This window comes from Ictalurus furcatus, chromosome 18 (assembly GCF_023375685.1).
Source record: "Ictalurus furcatus strain D&B chromosome 18, Billie_1.0, whole genome shotgun sequence".
NCBI classification, from domain to species: domain Eukaryota; kingdom Metazoa; phylum Chordata; class Actinopteri; order Siluriformes; family Ictaluridae; genus Ictalurus; species Ictalurus furcatus.
In genome coordinates, this window is record NC_071272.1 from 11362243 (window position 1) to 11384074 (window position 21832).

Genomic DNA, 21832 nt, shown 5'->3' on the forward strand with positions numbered 1-21832 from the left:
CGAGGGGGCGTGTTCCGGCAGGAAAGTGATGTCAAGTCATACCCTCTATAGTAACTGTAATAAATAAATAAATAAATAAAAGGTAGTTTTTTAATGAACGTGATGTGAACAGGATTCATGTTTAATACCAGTTTTGAAACTTACAATATTGTCATGAATGTTTAGAAATGCAGATCATCTCTCAGGATAGGGTAGTGGGAACCAGACATCATGATATCATATTTGGGTGTTGGTGTAGGAAAATATATTGGTTATTGATATCTCTGGGAAATGACAAAAATGATGATGAAATCTATTGTTAACCAAAAGCCCTATTAGTTGTTTGAATCAAGATCAGTGATGCTCAAATATAATCATGTGTGACCTGTGGCATCATTTCGAGCCGATTTGACCCCAACACTGGTCTACAGAGTAAAGCTACAGCATTATGAGTTTATCACAGATGAATAAAAAACAGTGCCCTCAAGAAGTCTGACATTTTGGTGGTCTTAGAAGAATAAAAAAGGCCAGTGTGACAAGGGGGTTTAGAGTGACATATGAAGAGAATGTGAAATTACTGATATTGAAGTCATTTCTAATGTTGTGTATCCCTAGAAAAAGAGTTGTGTTTGATGTCCTTGATAAAAACCTGGTGACTAATCTTGACCTTTATGATTTATTTTTTTCTAAGAAACTGGTTCAGCTTAGCTCAGATCTGTGGGGCTGATTCACTTCTCTACATGCATTCCCCATTCCTGGATTCTCTCTCTCTCTCTCTCTCTCTCTCTCTCTCTCTCTCTCTTGCTCTCTTTCTTGCCCTGAGTGCACTTCCTTTAGTGCACTGTGTGGGAGAGGTGTGAGGAGACCAGAGTCATCAGTTTCTCACAGAGAGATTCACGTGTCACTCAGAGTCTCGTCTGAAGGGTTCAGCTGGGGAGATGTCGAAGCTCGGTTTGTCTTTGCTTTGAGTATTTCTGGGTCGTTTGTCTTGCGACAGGAAAGAAAGAATAGGTATTGGAGGGAAGAGTCACCCAATGGGTTTTTCCACATGTACACCAATATAAGCGATGTAATAAGTCTCCATGTTTGTGACACTGGCCAGCTGGTGATCAATATAAAAATCTGGAAGAGAAATCTAATCATGTATCATTATGAAGATGTCACTGTGCTGCACTGTACACACTCAGCTCTTAACCCTTTCACATATAAATTATTCAAAAACGTCCGGCTTTTTGGATTTTTACTTAAAATACATGTTATGAGGAGAAAAAGAAGAAAAAAAGATTGTTTTGAACAAAATATAGCAATATTTTTACATGTACAAACATTAAGCAGTTTAGGATTGAATTATGTTGCTGATTTTAGAGGTGAAAAAAAAGCTAAGTCATTTATTAGAATCTGACACCATTTGTTTATTTATTTATTATTTTACTTAATTTGGGATTTTGTGTAGAGTGTTTGTTAAGAAATACCAGATTCATTCTGCATTAGAAAAGGCAGATCTAGAGAGCAAAAGAAATAACAGTAATGGTCATTTGGAAGTATGTACATTTTATATTTTCCTAAACAAAAATATCCGGTTTCGGTGAGCCTGTTCACAATGCAGATAGCTGTTCTTGGCTGACAAGAGCGGAGAGCAATGTGGTCTTATGCTGTTGTAGCCCATCCACCTCAAGATTGTGCTTTCTGAGATGATTTTCTGCTCACCTTCTCTTGTAAAGTGTAGTTATTTGAGTTACCGTAACCTTTCTGTCAGCTTGAACCAGTCTCACCCATTCTGCTTTGACCTCTTTCATCAACAAGGATTTTCCTACCCACAGAGCTGCTGATTATAAGATGTTTGTTGTTGTTGTTGCTGTTTTTTTTTTTGTTTGTTTGTTTTTTGCACCAATCTGTGTAGAAAATCCCACTAGATCAGCAGTTTTTTAAAATACTCACACCAGCCAGTCTGGCACCAATAACCATGCCATGGTCAAAGTCACCAAGATCACATTAATTCTGATGTTTTCAGCCCTTGACTTGTATCTGCATGATTTTATGCGTTGGGCTGCTGCCACATGATTCGGCTGATTGGAAGGAGAAGAAACTGCAATATTTAAATGATCATAATTTGCTCCCCTGCAGTACCATCATGGCTAGGTGCAGGGGTCACTGCTGTAGATCATTAAACACTGTTTTGCATCCTAATATACAATTGATTATGTGGTTAAACTGAATTTGGATCCATGCTGTAGTAAGCGGACAACATGACGTGGCATTATGATGCACCTCAGCATTTGCATCCCAGACTTAATATTGCTCAGCACTATACATCAGACTACAACAATAAAATAGTTTTCTGTCTGAAGGAGGGTTTAAAAAAAAAACACCCAGATCTGGATGAGTAGATCTGTGTCAACTGTGAGAGTGTGAATGAGGGCTGAAGCTCATACTGAAATCCAGCAGAGACATGTTGCAGCCAAGCCTGGACTCAGTCAGACAGTGTCTACGTGGCAGATTTGATGGGATTTTAAGCTCTACTTGGCAGACATGAGAAGGGCAAAAACTCATGAGAAGAGTTAGTTTATAACTTGTGGAGGGGAAAAATGAGGCAGGGGGAACAGGGACAGGTCAGGCTTTAAAAATGCCTTTGTTTTCCCACTATAAATATTAAGAGCTAAACTAAAGGCTAACCAAAGCAATTGTCTTTGTTTGCATCCTTCTGGTCGGAGAGGTTCAGTTTGTTTTTTTCTTCCAAGCACTGTTTATAGCCCTGAGTCTCATTTTACCACATGTGGCTTGCAGTCACAACTGAATTATTTGAAAGAAATGTCTGAATTCTGAAAAAGTGTGATGATGTATTATCTAAGAAATGTACTGTAGTTCAGCTGAACTTTTGCACTTGTTAAAAAAAATAGTTGTTGTTATTTTTTAAATCTGGATGTTGCAGTATCATAAAACATTTTTAAAACTGTATTGCCCCCTTTCTGATTTCTTCTATTTTTGTATATTTGTCACACAGATCTTCAAACAAAATGATTAGTTACTCAAAGTCTTGACTTGAACCCCTGACTTGAAGATACAGTGGCAGGACCTTAAATTGGCAGTTCATGTGCAAAAGCCCTCCAAAGTGGCTGAATTAGGGCAATTCAGCTTTAATTAAATTAGAAGAGTGGGCCAAAATTCCTCCACAGTGGTGTAAAAGACTGCTCTCCAGTTAACAGAAGCACTTGTTGCTGTTAAATGGGACACAACCAGGTAATTTATTTAAGGGGGAAAGTACTTTTTCCACATGGGTGATATATGGGTGTTGTATAACCTTTTTCAATTGTATTTTGTGTTGACTCAGGATGTCTTTGTCTTATATTAACTTTTGTTTGATCTGAAACAAGAAAGTCCATCCATCCATCTTCCATACCGCTTATCCTTTTCAGGGTCACTGGGAACCTGGAGCCTATCCCAGGGAGCATCGGGCACAAGGCGGGCACAAGGCTGCCACTCCATCGCAGGGCACAGTCACATACACACTCACACAACCATTCATATACTACGGACACTTTATACATGCCAATCAGCCTGTTGGGAACTGGGGGAGGAAACCCCGGCAGCACGGGGGGAACTCCGCACACACAGGTCCACGGTGGGAATCAAACCCCCGACCCTGGAGGTGTGAGGCGAACGTGCTAACCACTAAGCCAGTGTGCACCCCTTGAAACAAGAAAGTGTGACATGCAAAAAGTGAAGAAATCAGGACGGGACAAATACTTTTTTTATATACTTGTTTATATACAGTTTAAATAGTGTTTGGACTGGGGGAGGAAACCAGCGTACCTTTAGGAAACCCAAAGCAGGGGGAGAACAAGGCAAATGTGCTAACCATTAAACCACCCTGCCCTCGCCTTGTAATATATTGAAATATTTATAAATAAGTTAGATTAATATGAGTGATTAACAGGATGCTGAAAGTCCAGCGCAACCAAAAACATTGCCACACGTGTCATAAAATACTAAAAAGGCTTAAACATTCGGAAATGTGTTTGAAATGAATGCATCATTGTTGAGAGAGAGAGAGAGAGAGAGAGAGAGAGATGTCCTTCATTTAAATATCTTCTCATCCTGAAATAACATCAGTTGTTCCACTGGCCCAGTGTTTCAGAGGAGAGTTCATTTCCTTCAGCGCCACTGCAGCTCCTGCGTGTCCTCACCTTCCCTTTGAAACATCCTCTAACACACACCCACATACACACACACACACACACACACACACACACACACACACACAATGTCTTCTGCAGATGGCACCATGGCCTTTGCTCCTGGAGTGGCCATCTCAGCACTGCTGTTTCCATTTCGGTTGGCCTGATTTTTCAGCTGAGAGTCACAGCTTGATCTACGATGCAGTCCAGAACTGTAATTACTCTGCACCGGTGGCACTCTTATGGAAAACACAGTAATTAGGAGTATTTTCTTGGGCCTGTGTTGTGGCTGAGAGTGCTGTTGATGAGGGGAGTGTCTGTGTGAGGTTTGTTTACTCTGGATGAACAGTGGCCATGTGTGTGTTAGGAAATAAAATGAAGTCGGAAGGTTTGTTAGCTGATGTTGATGCGAAATGTTTATAACTTCATGGTTTTGCCCACCGCTGCGGCCTGTAGTACTGTATGTGAACGTACACATGTGTCACGTAATAGACGTTAGGATGTACGCAAGTGCAGATAAGAGCTTTTATTTAAAGAGAGGCAGACAAATCCAAAACGGTAATCCAAAGCGCGGTCCAAAAACATGCAAAAGGTCAGGCGATCGGCAGACGGGCATAAACAGGGCAAGACAAAGCACCAAAACGAAATACAAAGTCAATAACTATGAAGCGAGAACAAACGCTTGGTATACGGAAACCTCACTTAATACTTCGCAAAGTCTAAATGTCCACAAAGTCTCTTTTATACTGTGGTTGTGTGTGTGTGATTAGAATGAGTGTTCTGTGTGTGTCTGTGAGTGTTCTGGGAATTGCAGTCCATGGCGGCCATGTTTGTAGGCCGCCGTGTAGTATGGGAAACGTAGTCACTGGTATACTGTGATAAGTAGGTATGTCACAAGAACTGATCCTTACATACATTTACATTCTTAAAGCGTGACTGTACTGTTTTTCTGCAGTAGCGTAGTTATCGTTGATAATGAAGCTACCGAGGTTGCAATTCTTCCGGAACTGGGGGCAGCAAATACACGTAAGTGTTTTAGTCGGTCCACAAGTGGTGAAGAAGAAGAAGTACGCCTATAAGCACACGGGAAAAACTACAGAAGACAGCGACAATTTTAGCTACGCCCCGACTCGTTGAGAGGAAAGGTAGCATCGGTTGCAGGTGGGCAACCGATGCTATCGTTCATTTCAAACAAAGCGAGGAAACACCTGGAATTTGGCAAAGCACCTGAAAGATGGACCCTATATTATGTTTGTTTGAGGCAGCTGGCATTGTAGTCGTGAAACCAGCTAACGTTATCCTCCATGTAATGTTTGTGATAGACAGTTATTTGATAACACATTGCAGTGTTATAAACTACCTCCGAATGTGCCACCATGCATCGCCATTCAGCCCGTGTCCTGTCAGCAAAATGTAGCCTCGTGTCACTAATAATTATTCAAATGTTAATGCTTTTAATGAATCTTTTTGGCCTGCCACCATAATAGTGAATTTAAACTACTGCTTGCATTCAAAGTATAAGGTGTGTGTGTGTGTGTATGTGTGTGTGTGCGCGCGCATGTTTAGGAGTGCACCTTAGCACTTGTTATTAGCACTTAGCACTTTTTTATTAGTCAGTCAGTACGTTTACATGGACAACCATATCAGATATTAACCCGATGAAGACAATACTCTGATTAAGAAACTACCATATATATAAACAGCGATTATTGATGACCTTAATCCGAATAAAGTCATACTCGAAGTAACCACAAATCGAAGTAAGACATGTGGAGTATTCCTGTTTTAGTTGCATTATCGACATGCATTATAGACATGTACACACCTTAATCACACTATTAATGTCCTGTGGGAGTTTTCACCGCATTTTGCAACAGGACATGTACATACAGTGTATGCAGTGCTCAACCGTTTGACAGCAAACAAGAGAGCATGGCTCCGTCCCAAACCACGTACTTACCTGGTATATAGTAGGCGAAATACATGTATATAGTAGGCGAAATATATATAGTAGAATACTCCTTTCATGTTCCCGTTTTACATGTTATAGAACATAGAGTGATTAACGGCACACGTCATTACGTCCCCACGCCACGCCCCACATTCCCTCCAGAATTTCACGTATCGACATACAGTTGGTCTTCGTTATGGTACCGTATACAGTTATGGGTGTTTCATTTTTAATTTTATGAAAGCTTCAAGTGCAGTTAATTATTTGTTATGCTATACGTGCAAATAGACGACTCCTACTATATAGTAGCCGAAACACACGTATTTCGCCTACTATATACATGTGTTTCCCCTACAATATACCAGGTAAGTATATGGTTTCGGACGCAGCCGTGCTCTCCTGTTTGCCGTCAAACGGTTGGGCACTACCGTGTGTGATCGTGTCATGTCGCAAAATGCGGTGAAAACTCCCACACAACATTAATAGCGTGATTAAGATGTGTACATGTCTGTAATGCACGTCGATAATGAGACTAAAATAGGAATACTCCACATGTCTTAATTCCATTTGTGTTTACTTTGAGTATGACTTTAATCGGATTAAGGTAATAAAAAATAGCTGTTAAATGCTAGTTTCTTAATCAGAGTATCGTCTTAATCGGGTTAATATTGGATTATTGTTGTCCATGTAAACGTACTGAGTGTTTGATAACTAAAATATCCCCCTAAAATGTCCTCCAGGAGTTTTAAATTTTATTTAGAATTTTTATTTCATTTTAAAAAAAAATTATACCACACCGTGGTATCGCGTATCTTTTTGGATTTTTGGTATCATGACATCCCTAGTCATAAGACAGACATTCAGGAAACAACCAATGACAAAACAGGGGCGGAGACACAACATAACCATAACAAAAGCACGTGTCCAACGTAAACAAAAGTCAATGTCATAAAGACCGAAACGTGTGCGTTCGCTAAGGGCTCGCGCACGAGCCCGGTGAAGCATGCGCTTCAGTTTTCTGAGCATGCTGCAATATTGCAAAGCTGGCTCAAGGGGAAATCATGACAGTATGTATGTTTTGGTAACGCTACACAAACTCTATAGGCCAGATGTAAATAAATTTCTTTGACCAATGCATAGTGGAAAAAAGGAAAAGCAGCCCTAAACCTCATGGTACTGCCACCACCATGCTTCACCGCAGGTATGGTGTTCTTTTGGTGCTTTTTTGTGCAAAACATACCTTTTAGAATTATGGAATTATTACACTTTTTGGAATTGGTCTCATCAGACCATAACGCAATTTGCCACATGGTTTGGGGTGATTTAGTTGGGCCTGGATGTTTTTTTGTGAGAAAAACATGTCTGAAGAATACAATGTTATATTGTTGTCACATGCAGAGACTAATCAGTACTAATTGTCAGCTATTCCTGCAGCTCCTTTAATGTTGCTATAGTTATCTCTTGGCAGCCTCCCTGGTAAGATTTTGTCTTGTCCTTCTGTAATTTTAGGAGGGACATCCTGTTTTTGTCGATGTCAGTGTGGTGCTCCATTTCCTCTATTTGTTGATGATGGCCTTTACGGTGTTCCATGTTAACATCCATCTAATGTTTTGAAAATGATTTGTACACCTCTACTGATCGATTCTTTTCAACAGTAAGATACCATACATGCTTTGTAAGCTCTTTGCGGTCCATGGTTTCAAGAGGTCAAGAAAATCCTACAGAAACAGCTGGTCTTTATTTGGGGTTAATCAGAATAATTCCATTGATGACAGCTGTATAATAATTACTTTTGAACATGAGAGTGTGTGTGATTGGTTTATTCTGAACACAACCACATGACCAGTTATAAAAGCGTGTGCACATTTATGCAACAGGGTTACAGTAACTTTTTTTTATTTTTCCTATCTTTCCCTAAAATGTTTCTGATTGTTTTCACTTAATTTTGTATATGTTGTAATTTCAGATTGAGGGTGAAAAAGTTCTTACATGATTTATCTTGGTTTCGTTTTTGTTTTTGTTTTTTTCCATCACAAAAACTTGCCATTTTAACAGGGTTGTGTAGACTTTTGTACATAAAATAAACAATATGATTAAATTGCATAATGGTGTACTTTTTAAAAAAATACACTACATCATTAAAAGTCAGTTTAATATTGTAATGCACATTAGAAACCTGTTTTCAAATACATTGCTTGTGTGTTAATATAATTACTATAGTAATTCATTTATGCACACTAACAAAATGAAGCAGAATGCATGGTACAATTGTTTTACTTTTACTAAGTATTTTAAAAAATATTTGATATAAATGATAGAAGTGTCTTTGAACTCGAATCCTGCTGCAGCTACTGAGAACAAATAGCACATGTATAACACTTACATATTGTTTTCACCCCTAACTTTGCATGTAACAAACAAAAAGTTATACATTTTGTTTGTAAACAACCTACAACACACCCATTAACCACAACCACAGTTTTCCCATTGCACATGCAAAGTAGTACTTGTTATTTCTGATCTTTGTAAATCATGTGCATTTCTGCCTAAAGTTTTTTTTTTTTTTAATTGAAAATGCAATTAGCAATTTTGTCATTTGTTGCGTTTCTCTGTATATTGACTATGATTGAAGTTCTGCTTCTTATTGAAATAAACCCTATTGGACACGAAGCTAGACGTGCTAAGCCTTGGCAGTGGGAGTTGTTGTACTGCTGAAAGGAATTTAAGGATTCGTCTGCATTTGGCTGTTTTTTTTTATTTTATTTATAACTTGTGATTAAATTTTACACCCTTTGCATTCTTTCCCTGTTGTTTATATATGCCAAACATCAGGCAATTTGCTCAGATTTATTCTGTGTTTATTTTTCAAAGTCTGTTGCTTGAATGGTCACATCTGCTAGCCCTGTTTGAAAATCCAACTTATGCATTTTGTTTTGACTCTTGATGCCAGTGTCTGCGCATCCATCTGGCAAGTAATCTTCCTGGACTTCTCCGAAAGCCATGTGTGTTACTTGGAGACCTCTGGAATGTGAGTGTGTGTGTGTGCAGTATCATCCTCTGGTCATGTGTGCTTTCTGTCTGCGTTTTGTTTTACGAATACTTTAGTCGATATCTTGGCAGAGAATATTTAGAAGAGATCATTTATAGTGCTTTTTATGTTATCATGCTAACATGTTTTGGATGTTATAATGTTATGTGTGGTGGCCTGGGGGAAAAAACCCTCCTGAGATTTTCACGCAGTCTCGAGAGTTTACACAGAATGGTGCGGAAAACAAAACAAAAAACATCCAGTGAGTGGCAGTTCTGCAGGGGGGAAAATAACAACATCTTGATAAGATAGGTCAGAGGAGAATGGCTGGACTTGTGTTCAAACTGACAGGAAGGGTACAGTTACTCAAATTAGCACTCTTTACAACCATGAGGAGAAAAGCATCTCAGACAGCTCCAAACCTTGAGGTGGATGGGCTACAATGGAAAAAGACACATCAGGATCTATTCCTGTCAGCCAAAAACAAGAATCTGAGGCTACAGTGGGCACAGACTCAGCAAAACTAGAAATAGGCAAGCCAAGGCAAGATTAAATAAAAACATTTCTATGTTGTTTTTGTGAAATGTATTTTTGTTTTCCTAACGTTAAGGTGTTAAAGGATGCGCTAAGCTGAAAAACCGTTTTTTGGTTTGCCAAAATGCAGCCATAGTGATATCCTGCAGGTTTTCTGAGACAGATTGTTTGTTGCTCAAACACAAAATACTGCTGATTTGAAGAACAATTGACATCAATTTATTCGACAGCTTTTGCATCACCAACAGTCATTCAGCAGGTCAGTTGGAAACCATGACTCTATAAACCTGGTCTATCAATAATGCTGTCACAGTAAAGCCAGACACAGTTTTTTCTTCAGCATAGCACCTACAAACACATGGCCAGCCCTTCTCTAGCTTTCTATTTTTAGGATTTGGCCAAGCACAGAGTGGTGCATTGAAACCTTTTACCCTTGAAATATGATGACTGTGGTGACATTGTGATACCTGTTTGACTGTGGAAGTGATGGAAGTGGTGTATGAATGTGCCGAGTTGGAGGGTTGATGCTAGGAGCATTGTTGCTGGTTGTAAGTTGACGTTGCTGGTGAAGTTAGTTGACGTGTTGGGATCTGGCTCACAATTCCTGGATTATCTGCTTTCCTGGGTTGCATCACATAGATGTTGAAGACTATAGATGATAAATGTGGCCTTCGAAATTTTTTGGTCACATCCATAACTGATGTTCAGAGTATACTTGTCTGATGTTAGCTAAGTCGAACATGCATTGACAGATTTTATTTCATATCAATGAAATTCTTCATTTACCTTGACAGAAAGCAAAGGTGTCAGTGCATCTTTGCGGGAAAATCTAGACGAGAGATTGCTTACATGTGATGTAGGATTCCAGGTATTGTCAGTTAATATTGGAGAGTTTAAAAAAACCTGTGCAAATCGTCCCAGATTCATATGCTGTGTGATAACTTATACTAGTGTAAATTATGGCGCGCCTATGCAAAATGGCAAAATGCATAAGAGTTCCCAGGTAATATCCATGCATTTATCTATCCATTTTCCATACCACTTATCCTACACAGGGTCATGGGGGAGCCTGGAGCCTATCCCGGGGAACAAGGCGGTGGACACCCTGGAAGGGGTTCCAACCAATCGCTGGGCACAATCACACGCACACATTCACACACTACGAAATGCCAATAAGTCTACGGTGCATGTCTTTGGGCTGGGGAGGAAACCAGAGTACCCGCAAGAAGCCCCCAAGGCTTGGGGAGAATATGCAAGCTCCGTGTGCACAGGCCAGAGGTGGGAATCAAACCCCAACCCTTGAGGTGCAAGGCAAAAAATATTATATAATATGATCAGAGTAAACATCACTGGATATCATGGCAGTATAAAATCATGTAGAGGCAAATAAATCATTATATTGCAAGCCTAATTTTGCATAACAGAGCATTTTGATTTGATTTGATGCTATGATTTGTACTGAGTTCATAGATTATGATCTGAAGAGACTAAGAATTGATGACATCTTTACTGGGTTTTCAGGAGCATGCTGGCACTTATAGGTAGAGCATTTGTTATTGTTGTGTGTATTCCCTATAGTTTGCAGGCTTGAGCCGATAAACTGCTGAGTTCATCAGGTGTTTAAAGTCTTGGCTTTAAGCTTTCAGGCCCTTGTGAATACTTTGATTCATGGTCTTTGCTCTGGTTTTGTAAATTGAGAGGATGACCATTTTATAGATTGGGGCTGTGATAAGCATTATGAGTTATTGCAGAATGTTTCTTTCATTAGATCGGTTAGTGTTGTTTTATTAGAGGAGTGTATGAACCTGAGTTCAAAACGAGGACTTTATATCTGTTGTGGAAACTTAATCAGGTAAAACCCTATTTTATCTGCAGTCTTCCCTTTGCTTACACTGTCTCCTTTTAACACTTAATCACAGTTCCTCAACATTTTGGTAGTAATTCCACAAAAGCAACAAATCCATAGGGAGCATTTATAATGTAAGCAGTGGTTAATGTTCAGACAGCTGCTTTGATGATGGATTGATGATGCCTGAATGAGATGAAGTCATTTAAACCACACTGCTGCAGACATTATGCTGATCAGAGGTTGGTAGAAGTCGAACAGTTCCGGAGGAATTCACAAAACTGAAACTGGAGTGAAGTCATTATCAATGCAATGAAGGCTTCTCGTTGCCATTTATCATGGTGCATGCGCAGTTTTGCCTCTGCCCGAATGAGCATTATTAGCCAAGAGCATCTCACTCTTAATCACATTTATGGTCACCATTTACATAAATGATCCCAAACGGCCTATACTTGTGAGGTACTATAGATTAGTCATTGATGGTATGTGTCAAATTGACCCAGTGGCATTTAACCAATAGAATTAAACAGTTGAACATTAGTCTAAATTAGGCTAAACCGGTTGCTTCAAGCATGTATGCTAATACAGCCACGGTGTGAGAATGTGAATGTGAAAATCTGAAGTGCTGATTCATCCTAGAAAGATTCCAATTATGTTTTTTTTTTCTATTGAACACATGGTTTATTCATGAGCTTATACCCTTATTATCATATTGTTTACTATGGTGCTAGCACAGTCTCCATGCACTGGATGCTTTTTGTTACAGAACCTGAGGATGATTAATGCTTTTACAGCAGCCTTTCCAGTGGTCAACAATGGGCCATATTGGATATACAGTTGCAAACAAAATGATTCAACCCGTCAATAAGTCAAAATTTACGGACTTTCAGCTGTTTGCAATGAACAAATCAAACAAAAGCAAATGAAATAGTTGACCATAACGAATGCTTCAAGTGGTTTCCCCAAATTCAACTGAAAATGCAACTTATAATGATTTATCCAGTTTCAGAATTATTCACCCCCTTCATGGCAAGCATCTTTAGTACTTAGTAGAGCACCCTTTTGCTGTTATGACCTGCTGCAAATGAGATGCATAGCTTCTGGCAGTGTTCTGTAGGGAGGCGCACTCACTGCCGCATTTACCTCCTTTTAGTTATTATTGCACCTAATGGTAAAAATTTGGAAGCCGCAACAAAGCCTAATATACCATTGGGGAAGGAATCAAACTGCCCCATGCTCACTTTATGAACATTTTCAATGAAGGAGGAGCAGCAGACAGCACGGTTAATGACAGGGTTGCCAGATTGGGCTAGTTTAAAAATACACTGCAGCCTCCAAGCTGTCTTTTAACAAATAATAAGAATTACACATTGAGTAAATGTCTGCAAATAAGGGAAAAGTGTAAGTGCAGTCCATGGAAAATATGTCTCCTTTTTCCAATGCAAAAAATGTTTGGGATAGTTTCAGATCTTTTGTGTGGTTCTTGAACCTGGAAAACACACCTGCTGCATCAAACACATAGTCAAACGTCTAAAGACATTCAAAATGAGCTTCTAGTCTGTATGCTGTATGACTGCGTGTTGCCAACTCTTAACTGCCTATCATGAGGTTACTCTAAAAATTCACTAGCCTGTAGCATAAAGTAAGTGGGGTTGTCTCTTGACATAATTTTGTTTGAGGCTATGTCATTATTAATGTCGTCCTGCCACACCAAAATCTATGGTTATGACTCACTGGTGGTAAAACGATACTTTGGGGTAATCGATCATGTCTTTTGTACCTAGACAGATTCTGACTTTTGCCCATTTTTCACTTTTGTTTGTTTTTAGTTGTGATTCAACTGCCTTGAAATGCACAACATTACACCATATGGTCAACGTCTTTTACTGGCATTGCTTGCTTTCTCTCTCTCTCTATCTCTCTCTCTCTCTCTCTTTCTCTGTCTCTCTCTCTCTCTCTCTCTTTCTCTCTCTCTCTCTCTCAGTTCCCATGTTAGGGCTACATTGATATCAAGGTTAGGTAAACACAGATAATGCAGGCTTGACTGGACACATAAGAGCATGTACGTTCTTCCAGATAACTACATGACACCTGGTTCTCCAATAAACTCCCATATTCATCAATGACTTTGGTTCATTGTGTGTTGCTGGTTAACAGCCAGTCATATCAGTGAATTGGAATGGATTTCTTGTCCCAGTCTGCCGTCTGTTTTTGCAGTCTCTTTTTTTTTCTGAGTTTCTCCATTGTTGTAGATGTAGTTTCGAGTGGCCTTTATTAACACTTATGTGTCTGAATGGGAAAGCTATTTTTATATTAGGGCTGCACAATTAATCGAATATTGATCTCGATTACGATTTTGACTGCCCACAATTACATGAACACGATCGACTGCAATATTGACGTTTAAAGTTCGTCCTCTGCTCATAGAAAACTCCGCTGCATATCAAATCAAGCGCTTTCTATACTTACAGCCAGTCACCATAGAGTGGCCAGGGATGACGTCATTTTGTAATGCCAAAACCTGGGAACGAGTTAGCATTTTTTCCCTTCAGTTCCATCGTCCCAAAGTCAATGGGTATTTTGAATGGGATTTTGGTTAAAAGCCTGAAATAAGGTCTGTGGTGAACACAAGCTCAAAATATTTTTCATGTTTTATTCTACGACATAAAATGCACCAGTAAAACCCCACTCCTGATTTTTTTCAAAAGCTTTTACATGTATTGAAAAAGGCAGTTGCTAACCGTCACGTAATAAGGGTTTAGGACGGATGCAAGTGCAGATAAGAGCTTTATTGAAGAGAGGCAGACAAATCCAAAACGTGAAACAATAGCGTGGTTAACAACAAGTAAAGGTCAGGTGATCAGGAAACGGGCATAAACAAGGTAAGGATGCGGTTTTGGACGCAGCCGTGGTAACCGGGGAAGCTGCTGCTGCTTTGGCTCTTCTTGTTGCACGGTGCACCCATGAAAAGTTCCAGACTGACCACCTGTCAAGCAGCGCGTCAGTACCAGGTTGACCCGGTACTACCGATACTTATGAACATCTGGTACCGTCAACTTTTTTTCTTTTTAGTACCGACTTGATACAGAAGTAACGGTAGTTTTGACAACCCTATCCAAAAGCCTATGGGAAAATCCTGTTGGGTTTTTGTTGAGGGAACCAATATGAAGCTAACTTCTGGGTTCCGGTACAAAATGACATGTACCACTCTAGTGGGTGATTTGTCTGCGTCTCTCCTCCTGTAAACACTGTTATTTCCTTTTCTGCATTCGCCTGAATGCATTTCATTTGGTTGCATATTGTTATATTGGATTGCATATTTTCATTTGGTTGATGGCATTTTTATTTTTACTTATCCTATATTTTGGGTCCAATTTTATTTATATTTTGCTTCTACGAGATGATGCACTTTAATGATCAGTCTAATTTGATGCAAAGATTTGTACATTAGCAGGAATGTAGCACAACATGGAGGTGAAAGCAGCGGCCTGTTTATTTAAATGTGAAAGTGCAATAAAAATATTTTATCCCTAAAATCAATGAATAATCGTGATAAATAATCATGATCTCAATATTGATCAAAATAATCGTGCTTATAATTTTGGCCATAATCGTGCAGCCCTATTTTATACATTTTTATATATACTCTATATACTTTATATTATAACAGATAGGCACAAGAGATGAACAGCAGAAGTCTTAAGACAATCCAATATTGTTTTATAAGACTTCTGGGGTTCAGATAGTAGGATTTGGAAAGCGTATGTTTGAAATGCCGTAGATTTGCTCATGCTTTAATTACATCAGTTTGCACTCACGCTGACCTGAAACTTAAATCTATTCCCTTGACTGCTTTTGAATGTGATATCAATTGCATGTCATGCATTCTTGGCTGTATTTGAAATAGAGTGTGTGTGTGTGTACGTGTGTGTGTTTCTGCAGGTTCAGTACTGGGTGGTCTGGCTGGAGTGGAAGCCATATCCAAAGGGTTTAAGCAAAAAATGCACAGCAGCAGGCGTGCACGCAGACAATCGGACCAAGACGAGATCTTCAACATCGAGGTGCTGCTGGGAGTGGATTGCTCCGTGGTGCAGTTTCATGGCCGAGAGCATATCCAGAAATATCTGCTCACCCTTATGAACATCGTAAGTCCAAAAGAATTTATTTTCCCTATAAGCAATTCTGCTGGTGCAAGTCACTGCAGGCCTCGATCGTTCTTTGATATTTATTCTATGACATGAAATGAAGGGGGTGTCAAATGAAAACTTGCTAGGATTGAACTCGGTCTCAACGTAACCTCAGATAGCTGGTGGACGGTGGGTTCTGTAGAACTGTGACACAGTGGTTTTGCAGCTCGCAGATCGAAAGCTGCAAAAAAAATTATTCCATTTTCCTGTCGGCTCCTGAGTGACTGGAAATTCTGTCCTGCCCCTGACAGCATTTTTGACCTGAAGGATTAATGTGCATATATGTGGGCAAGATTGGACTCGCAACTAGCAACTAGCTTTGCATTCAGTTTGACTTTTTTGCCCATGTACTTGTTTTGCCTCCAGTTCCACTCAAGTAAAATTGTCATCAGTATATCACGCTTTAGTCCTTATTTTTCAGGCTCTCTGTTTGTTTCCATCGTATCTCTGTTCGCAGTCCATCCTGGCTCACTTTTGTTTGTGCTGCCGTTCAGTTGCTTAGCAGAAGACAAGCTCCGGTGGAAGCCCTTGCTGCATTATTAATTGAATCCTAATGATTTTCTGGCACTTTGGCCTCCTGCTCGTCAATTGCCTACCTGCTCGGCGGCATGCTGGGAGCCGGACTAATAGAACACAGCCAGGGTCCTACTGAGGGCCAGAGACAGCAACACACTAATGAGGGACCTCTGCTTTGGTTGCTAGCATTGTGTGTATGTTTGTGCTTCTGTGTATGTGCTCATCTATGTTGGAGACAGACAACGTGAGAAAATGAACAGACAAAAAATCAGTGGTAATGAGAGACAGCACTGAACATTGCTGATTGTTGCTTATGTGTGAGGGTAAAAGGTAAAAGGCTGCTGTCAGTGTGTGTGTGTGTGTGTGTGTGTGTGTGTGTGTGTGTGTGATAGACAAATGTAGGGCTGGAGAGGCCAGTAATGCATGGACATACAATCCATGAGGAGTTCAGACCATCTCGACTCATTGTCAAGGTTGCCAGGCAACTTTGGCAACCGATTAATGTGATAAACATGAGGAAGTCTTTCTCCTCCTTATTAGACTCAGCCCTAATCACCTCAGTTACCATATAATACCACTCTATTTGAGCTAATGAGACCTGACACTAATTATTGACTGTCTCATTTCATTGAAATTGCAGCAAAATTTGGAGTATTTGCCACCCTTCTCTAGCCAACATTAACAGCCCAGTGAGCATCACCTCGGTTTGATTCTCAGAATCTTGCTGTATTATTCTACTCTGTGATCCGTTTTCTTTTTTTTCTTCTTCTACTGTCAATCTGTCTTTTTTTCCCCACTCTCTGTTTGTTTTCCCCAGTTGTACTCAGATTCTTAAACAGCCTCTGGTTGGGTTGCCATCCATCTGTCAGTCTCTGTGTGTGTCGTAGGGCTTCATTAGTTTTCTCACACTCACACACCCACACGCTGTGCGTTTTGGCAATGGTCCGGCACCCTTTCTTAGGTTTCTTCCCATGATGGGCTATATAAATGGGGAATAAGGCAGGGTCAGATGTAAGGAGGAGGGAAATTATATTTATTCTACAGGCACACACACATACATGTGCTCACAGATGGCTGTCTCGAGACCCCAAGTGGGTTGCTGCTTGCTTGACCTGTCTTAGGGAATTCTAATTATATGTACATTTTTTAAAACAGTTTACTTTTTTCTATGACAACAAACCCTGTAATTAGTGTGTACAGTAACTTCTAAGTCACTTGGTGTCTGCCCTGAGGTCAGTGTGAGGTTAAAAGCCTGTTAAAGTCACACCATTGATCCATCACTAGCATTCACAAACTGCTTTAAAGCATCAAGTTTCAAAGTCACATACATTTACCTAGACAGCTATTCAAACTGGCATTTTTCTTTGGCTTTGATCTCAGGTGAATGAGATCTACCAGGATGCCTCACTTGGTGCTCATATCAATGTAGTGCTGGTGCGAATCGTGATGCTCTGCTCAGCCAAGGTAAGCCTACATTAAAAATATGTTTAGCTCCCTATCACACCCCTTTTACTTTTGCCTGCTTTTATTTTATTTTTTGCTGTAACACGTTTCAAAATTGTTTAAGAGAAATAACCAGCCAGATCAAAATTTGAGAATTTATAGCTTTGTGTCAGTGCGCAAAGTCGATGCCGAGATACAGCCTCACTTCCTGTTTGATGGCTTTGCTGTCAGATTCATTAGCCCATTATGGGCAAACCATTTGGAGTATCAAACTTCTTTTGATATTATTTGTAAGGCTTACTCTGAAGATGACGTGTGCTAAATTAGGTGATGAGTGGACAAAATTTGTAGGAGTATTGAAGAAACTCATCTCAACTGAGGGAAGTCAGTGAATCCGGTTCAAAGGTTATGACCATAAACGTACTTCCAGATTAGGCCCAAATTTGACCCAATGGTGGCGCTATAGCATTGGCAGCACTTGGCCCAAATTTGTTCAGAATGTTCTTTAGACCCTCCCCAGTCAGTGTGCCAAATTTCACAACTTTTACCAGATGGTTGTATGGGCTGCTATAGACACCCTAGCCTGAAGAAGAAGAAGAGAAGAAGAAGAAAAGTTAGAATAACAATAGGCTGCCTTCGGTGCTTGGCCCCTTAATGACAGTGCACAATTACCAGATGAATTGGCTGATTAGACAGATTTGAGAACTCCCCAGATGTCATATAATATTTTAATAGATACACAGGATTGACATCCGTATTTCCCAGATTCCTATATTATGTAAGTACATTTACCTAATCGGGGAGAATTATGTAAGCCTTACCCAAGATTATTACAAGAGTCAAACATTTTTTCAAACTTTGTACTATTTATAGTATTGCTTTGCCATAAAACCAAAATGATTCTAATAAGAAGGCATTTTTTTTTTTTTTTACAGTTACATTTATATAGCATTTTTATAGGCACTCAAAGCGCTTTACATTGTATGGGGGGATCTCCTCAACCACCACTAGCATGTAGCATCCACCTGGATGATGCAACGGTAGCCATAGTGCGCCAGAACTTCCACCACACAACAGCTATTAGTGGACAGGAGAGAGTGATGTAGCTAGTTCAGAGGTGGGGATTATTAGGGGGCCATGATAGAGAAGGGCCAATGGGGGAATTTCACCAGGACATACCCCTACTCTTTTACTAGAAGTGTCCTAGGATTTTTAATTTCCACAGGGAGTCAGGTCCTCGGTTTAACGTCTCATCCAAAAGACGGTGCTGTTTTTACAGCATAGTGTCCCCATCACTATACTGGGGCATTAGGACCCACACAGACCACAGGGTGAGTGCCCCCTGCTGTCCTCACTAATACCACTTATTTCCAACAGCAACCTCTGTTTTCCCTAGGAGATCTCCCATCCAGGTACTGCCCAGACTCAACTCTACTTAGTTTCAGTGGGAAACCAGGCAAGAACTGCAGGGAGATATGGCTCTGTCCTGGTTCACTGTGTATTTAAGAGATGGCTGAAACAGATCAGGGGCACTTAGCTGAAGCTAAAACATATCTAATAACATCACATTTCTGAAATATACTGTATTTGTGAAGAATATGTTGTTTAAATATACAAGTGCACTGCAAATAATGTCTTTATTGAAACAAGTAAGACACACTTAAATCTAGTTAACATGTACTAAAATTTTAAAAGCCAAAAAATCTGCCAGTGGGGTAAGCAAAACTGACTTGGTAAGAATTCTTGAAAATAGCATAAATATCTAGTCACTAAAATGCTACTGGGCAACTAGACAAAAATGCCAAAGTTTAAGCAAGTTGTGACTTTATCACAGAATTTCTCTCTTAATCGAAAACTAATAATTAGCAAAAAAAAAAAAACCTTACAATAATACAATTTCTTCAAACAGCATAATAAAAATAAGTGACTTTGTGTCATAATAAGGCACGAGAATAATTATTATTTTTAACATTTTTATTGAAACAGGGAAAAACAACAACACTGCAACATAATGTCAGGGATTGTACAAGGCGGTGGATACAAGCGCAGATTTATTATTTTTTTAATAAAGTGCAAAACAAACAACCAAAACTGTAAAAACAAGAACCATAAATGTAACAACGGACACAAGGCAAATCCATGCAGAGTATGAGAGCGGATGTAGGACACAAACACGACAACAACAAAAGCTTGCCGAGTAGGTGCTGAACAACTAGAACTTCTATAGGGGTGCTTATTAGGGGTAACACAGAACAGGTGTGAGTGATCAGTGGGACATTTGACATTGTCATGTGACATGCTGGGGCTGATGGGTAATGTAGTTCAGTGTGGATTTCATCATAACCATGACATAGCTGCTTCATTGAAAAATTGAAGTGTGCAAGTGATCTTAGTCTTAAAATTGTTATAGCTTGTTACTGGTTAAATCTTGCTCAGTATTAGCTGGAATATTTTATTAATACAAAGTTAGATTTAGATTATTTTCTTAAAATGAGATTACTTTTCTAATGCAAAACATGACAAGATTATTTTTCTTTTTACACAAAAAACAAGATTAATTTCGCCCAAAATAAGGCTTTTTTTACTTTCATGAAATTCCTTTTTTTTTTTTTTTCAGTGTGAAACTGATGTACGATGTAGTTAACTATCTTATTCAGTGTGAGATGAAATATTTAAAGAAGTTAAGTTCAGGATAAGACTTGTGCCAGTTTAGCAATGTTAGGATGCTTCCACACCTATTAATCCATTTGCCAAGTCAGAGTCAGAACTAAACTGATACTTTCAGTTCGTTTGCTATTTGGCTCACATTGCACATAATTAAACAAACCAAAAACTGGAAAACAGCGTTGGCTGAGCAGTGTGTAGGGCTGAAAACATCCTTGTAAAACCCTTTCATTTATTGCTCAGACGAACGGCGATGGGAAAGAGGTGAAAAAAACCTTTTTGTGTGGAAATTACAAAAACCACCCAGTCACACTCTGTAACTGACGAAATAATGATATTAATAAATCATATAAATCATGTTTTGTTTAATTTATCTTTTTTTGGTCAGTCTGAATATCCATAACATATCATATTTCTGTCCATGGCTCAGTTTGTGCCTCGTGGTTCGTAGCTACAGAAAAATGCTGCACTCAGCCCAAAATACACGGCATGTTTGATTCACTACAGGGTCGAGCCATCCGTGAATTACTTTCTCAATGCAATCGAACCTCGCTGGAGTTTGAACAGAATTGAAATAGGACCACATCGCTCAAACGATCTCGGACTGGTTGTGCAAGAGTGCAAGTGCAGAGTTTGTCTAAACAAACTGCATCAAGGAGGACACCAGGCCAGGTTTTGATTGAAACGGACTAAACGCTACATATGTGAAAGCACTCTGTATGAGCCCAGTGCAATAGCTGTTCTATATTACAATACCAACTGACTAGGTCTTCACTAAAACCACCTAGTTACGTTATTATTGCTTTCATTATCATATTATCATATTATAGATGATTTGCTGTTTAAAAGCATAGTGAATGTAACGCTGCGGTGCTAATCCTGGTTCTGTGTTCAATATTTTTAGTCCATGGGACTGATTGAGCTAGGGAACCCATCTCAGAGTCTGGAGAATGTGTGTCGCTGGGCTTTTCTGCAACAGAAGGAGGACGAGAACGATGCGGAGTATCACGATCATGCCATCTTCCTTACCAGACAAGAGTTTGGACCAACGGGCATGCAGGGTGATACAGCACACACCAAAACAGACACAGTATAGCCAATATGCATCATACATATATTCACTTATACACACACACACACACATATATATATACAGTCCGTACAGTGTCTTATTTGTTTTTTTCTCTTTCTTTGTCTGTTTGTTTATGTGTGTGCGCATGTGTGTGTGTGTGTGTTGTGTGTGTGTGTATAGGTTACGCTCCAGTGACAGGCATGTGTCACCCAGTGAGGAGCTGCACTCTGAATCATGAGGATGGTTTCTCGTCTGCTTTTGTGGTGGCTCATGAGACAGGACACGTGTGAGAATGATTTTTTATTCATTTATTTTTTTTCATATGCTGTGGACATCAGGGATCATATTCACAAGAAATCTTTAAGCTCAAAGTAGCTCAACTTAATGGGATATGCAGTCCTAATTTTAATACTTGAAAGTCTTTTTTTATGTTTAAG

General features: G+C 39.5%; 1 protein-coding gene across 1 annotated transcript in view; it reads left to right on the top strand.

The window, feature by feature from the left end:
• adamts2a (ADAM metallopeptidase with thrombospondin type 1 motif, 2a) overlaps positions 1 to 21832 on the top strand; it is a 71317-nt gene that overhangs the window by 28319 nt on the left and 21166 nt on the right. The window contains exons 4-7 of the mRNA XM_053648594.1: positions 15456 to 15658; positions 17597 to 17680; positions 21228 to 21384; positions 21576 to 21681. Coding sequence (XP_053504569.1) covers positions 15456 to 15658; positions 17597 to 17680; positions 21228 to 21384; positions 21576 to 21681 — 550 coding nt within the window. The remainder of the gene's footprint in view (positions 1 to 15455; positions 15659 to 17596; positions 17681 to 21227; positions 21385 to 21575; positions 21682 to 21832) is intronic.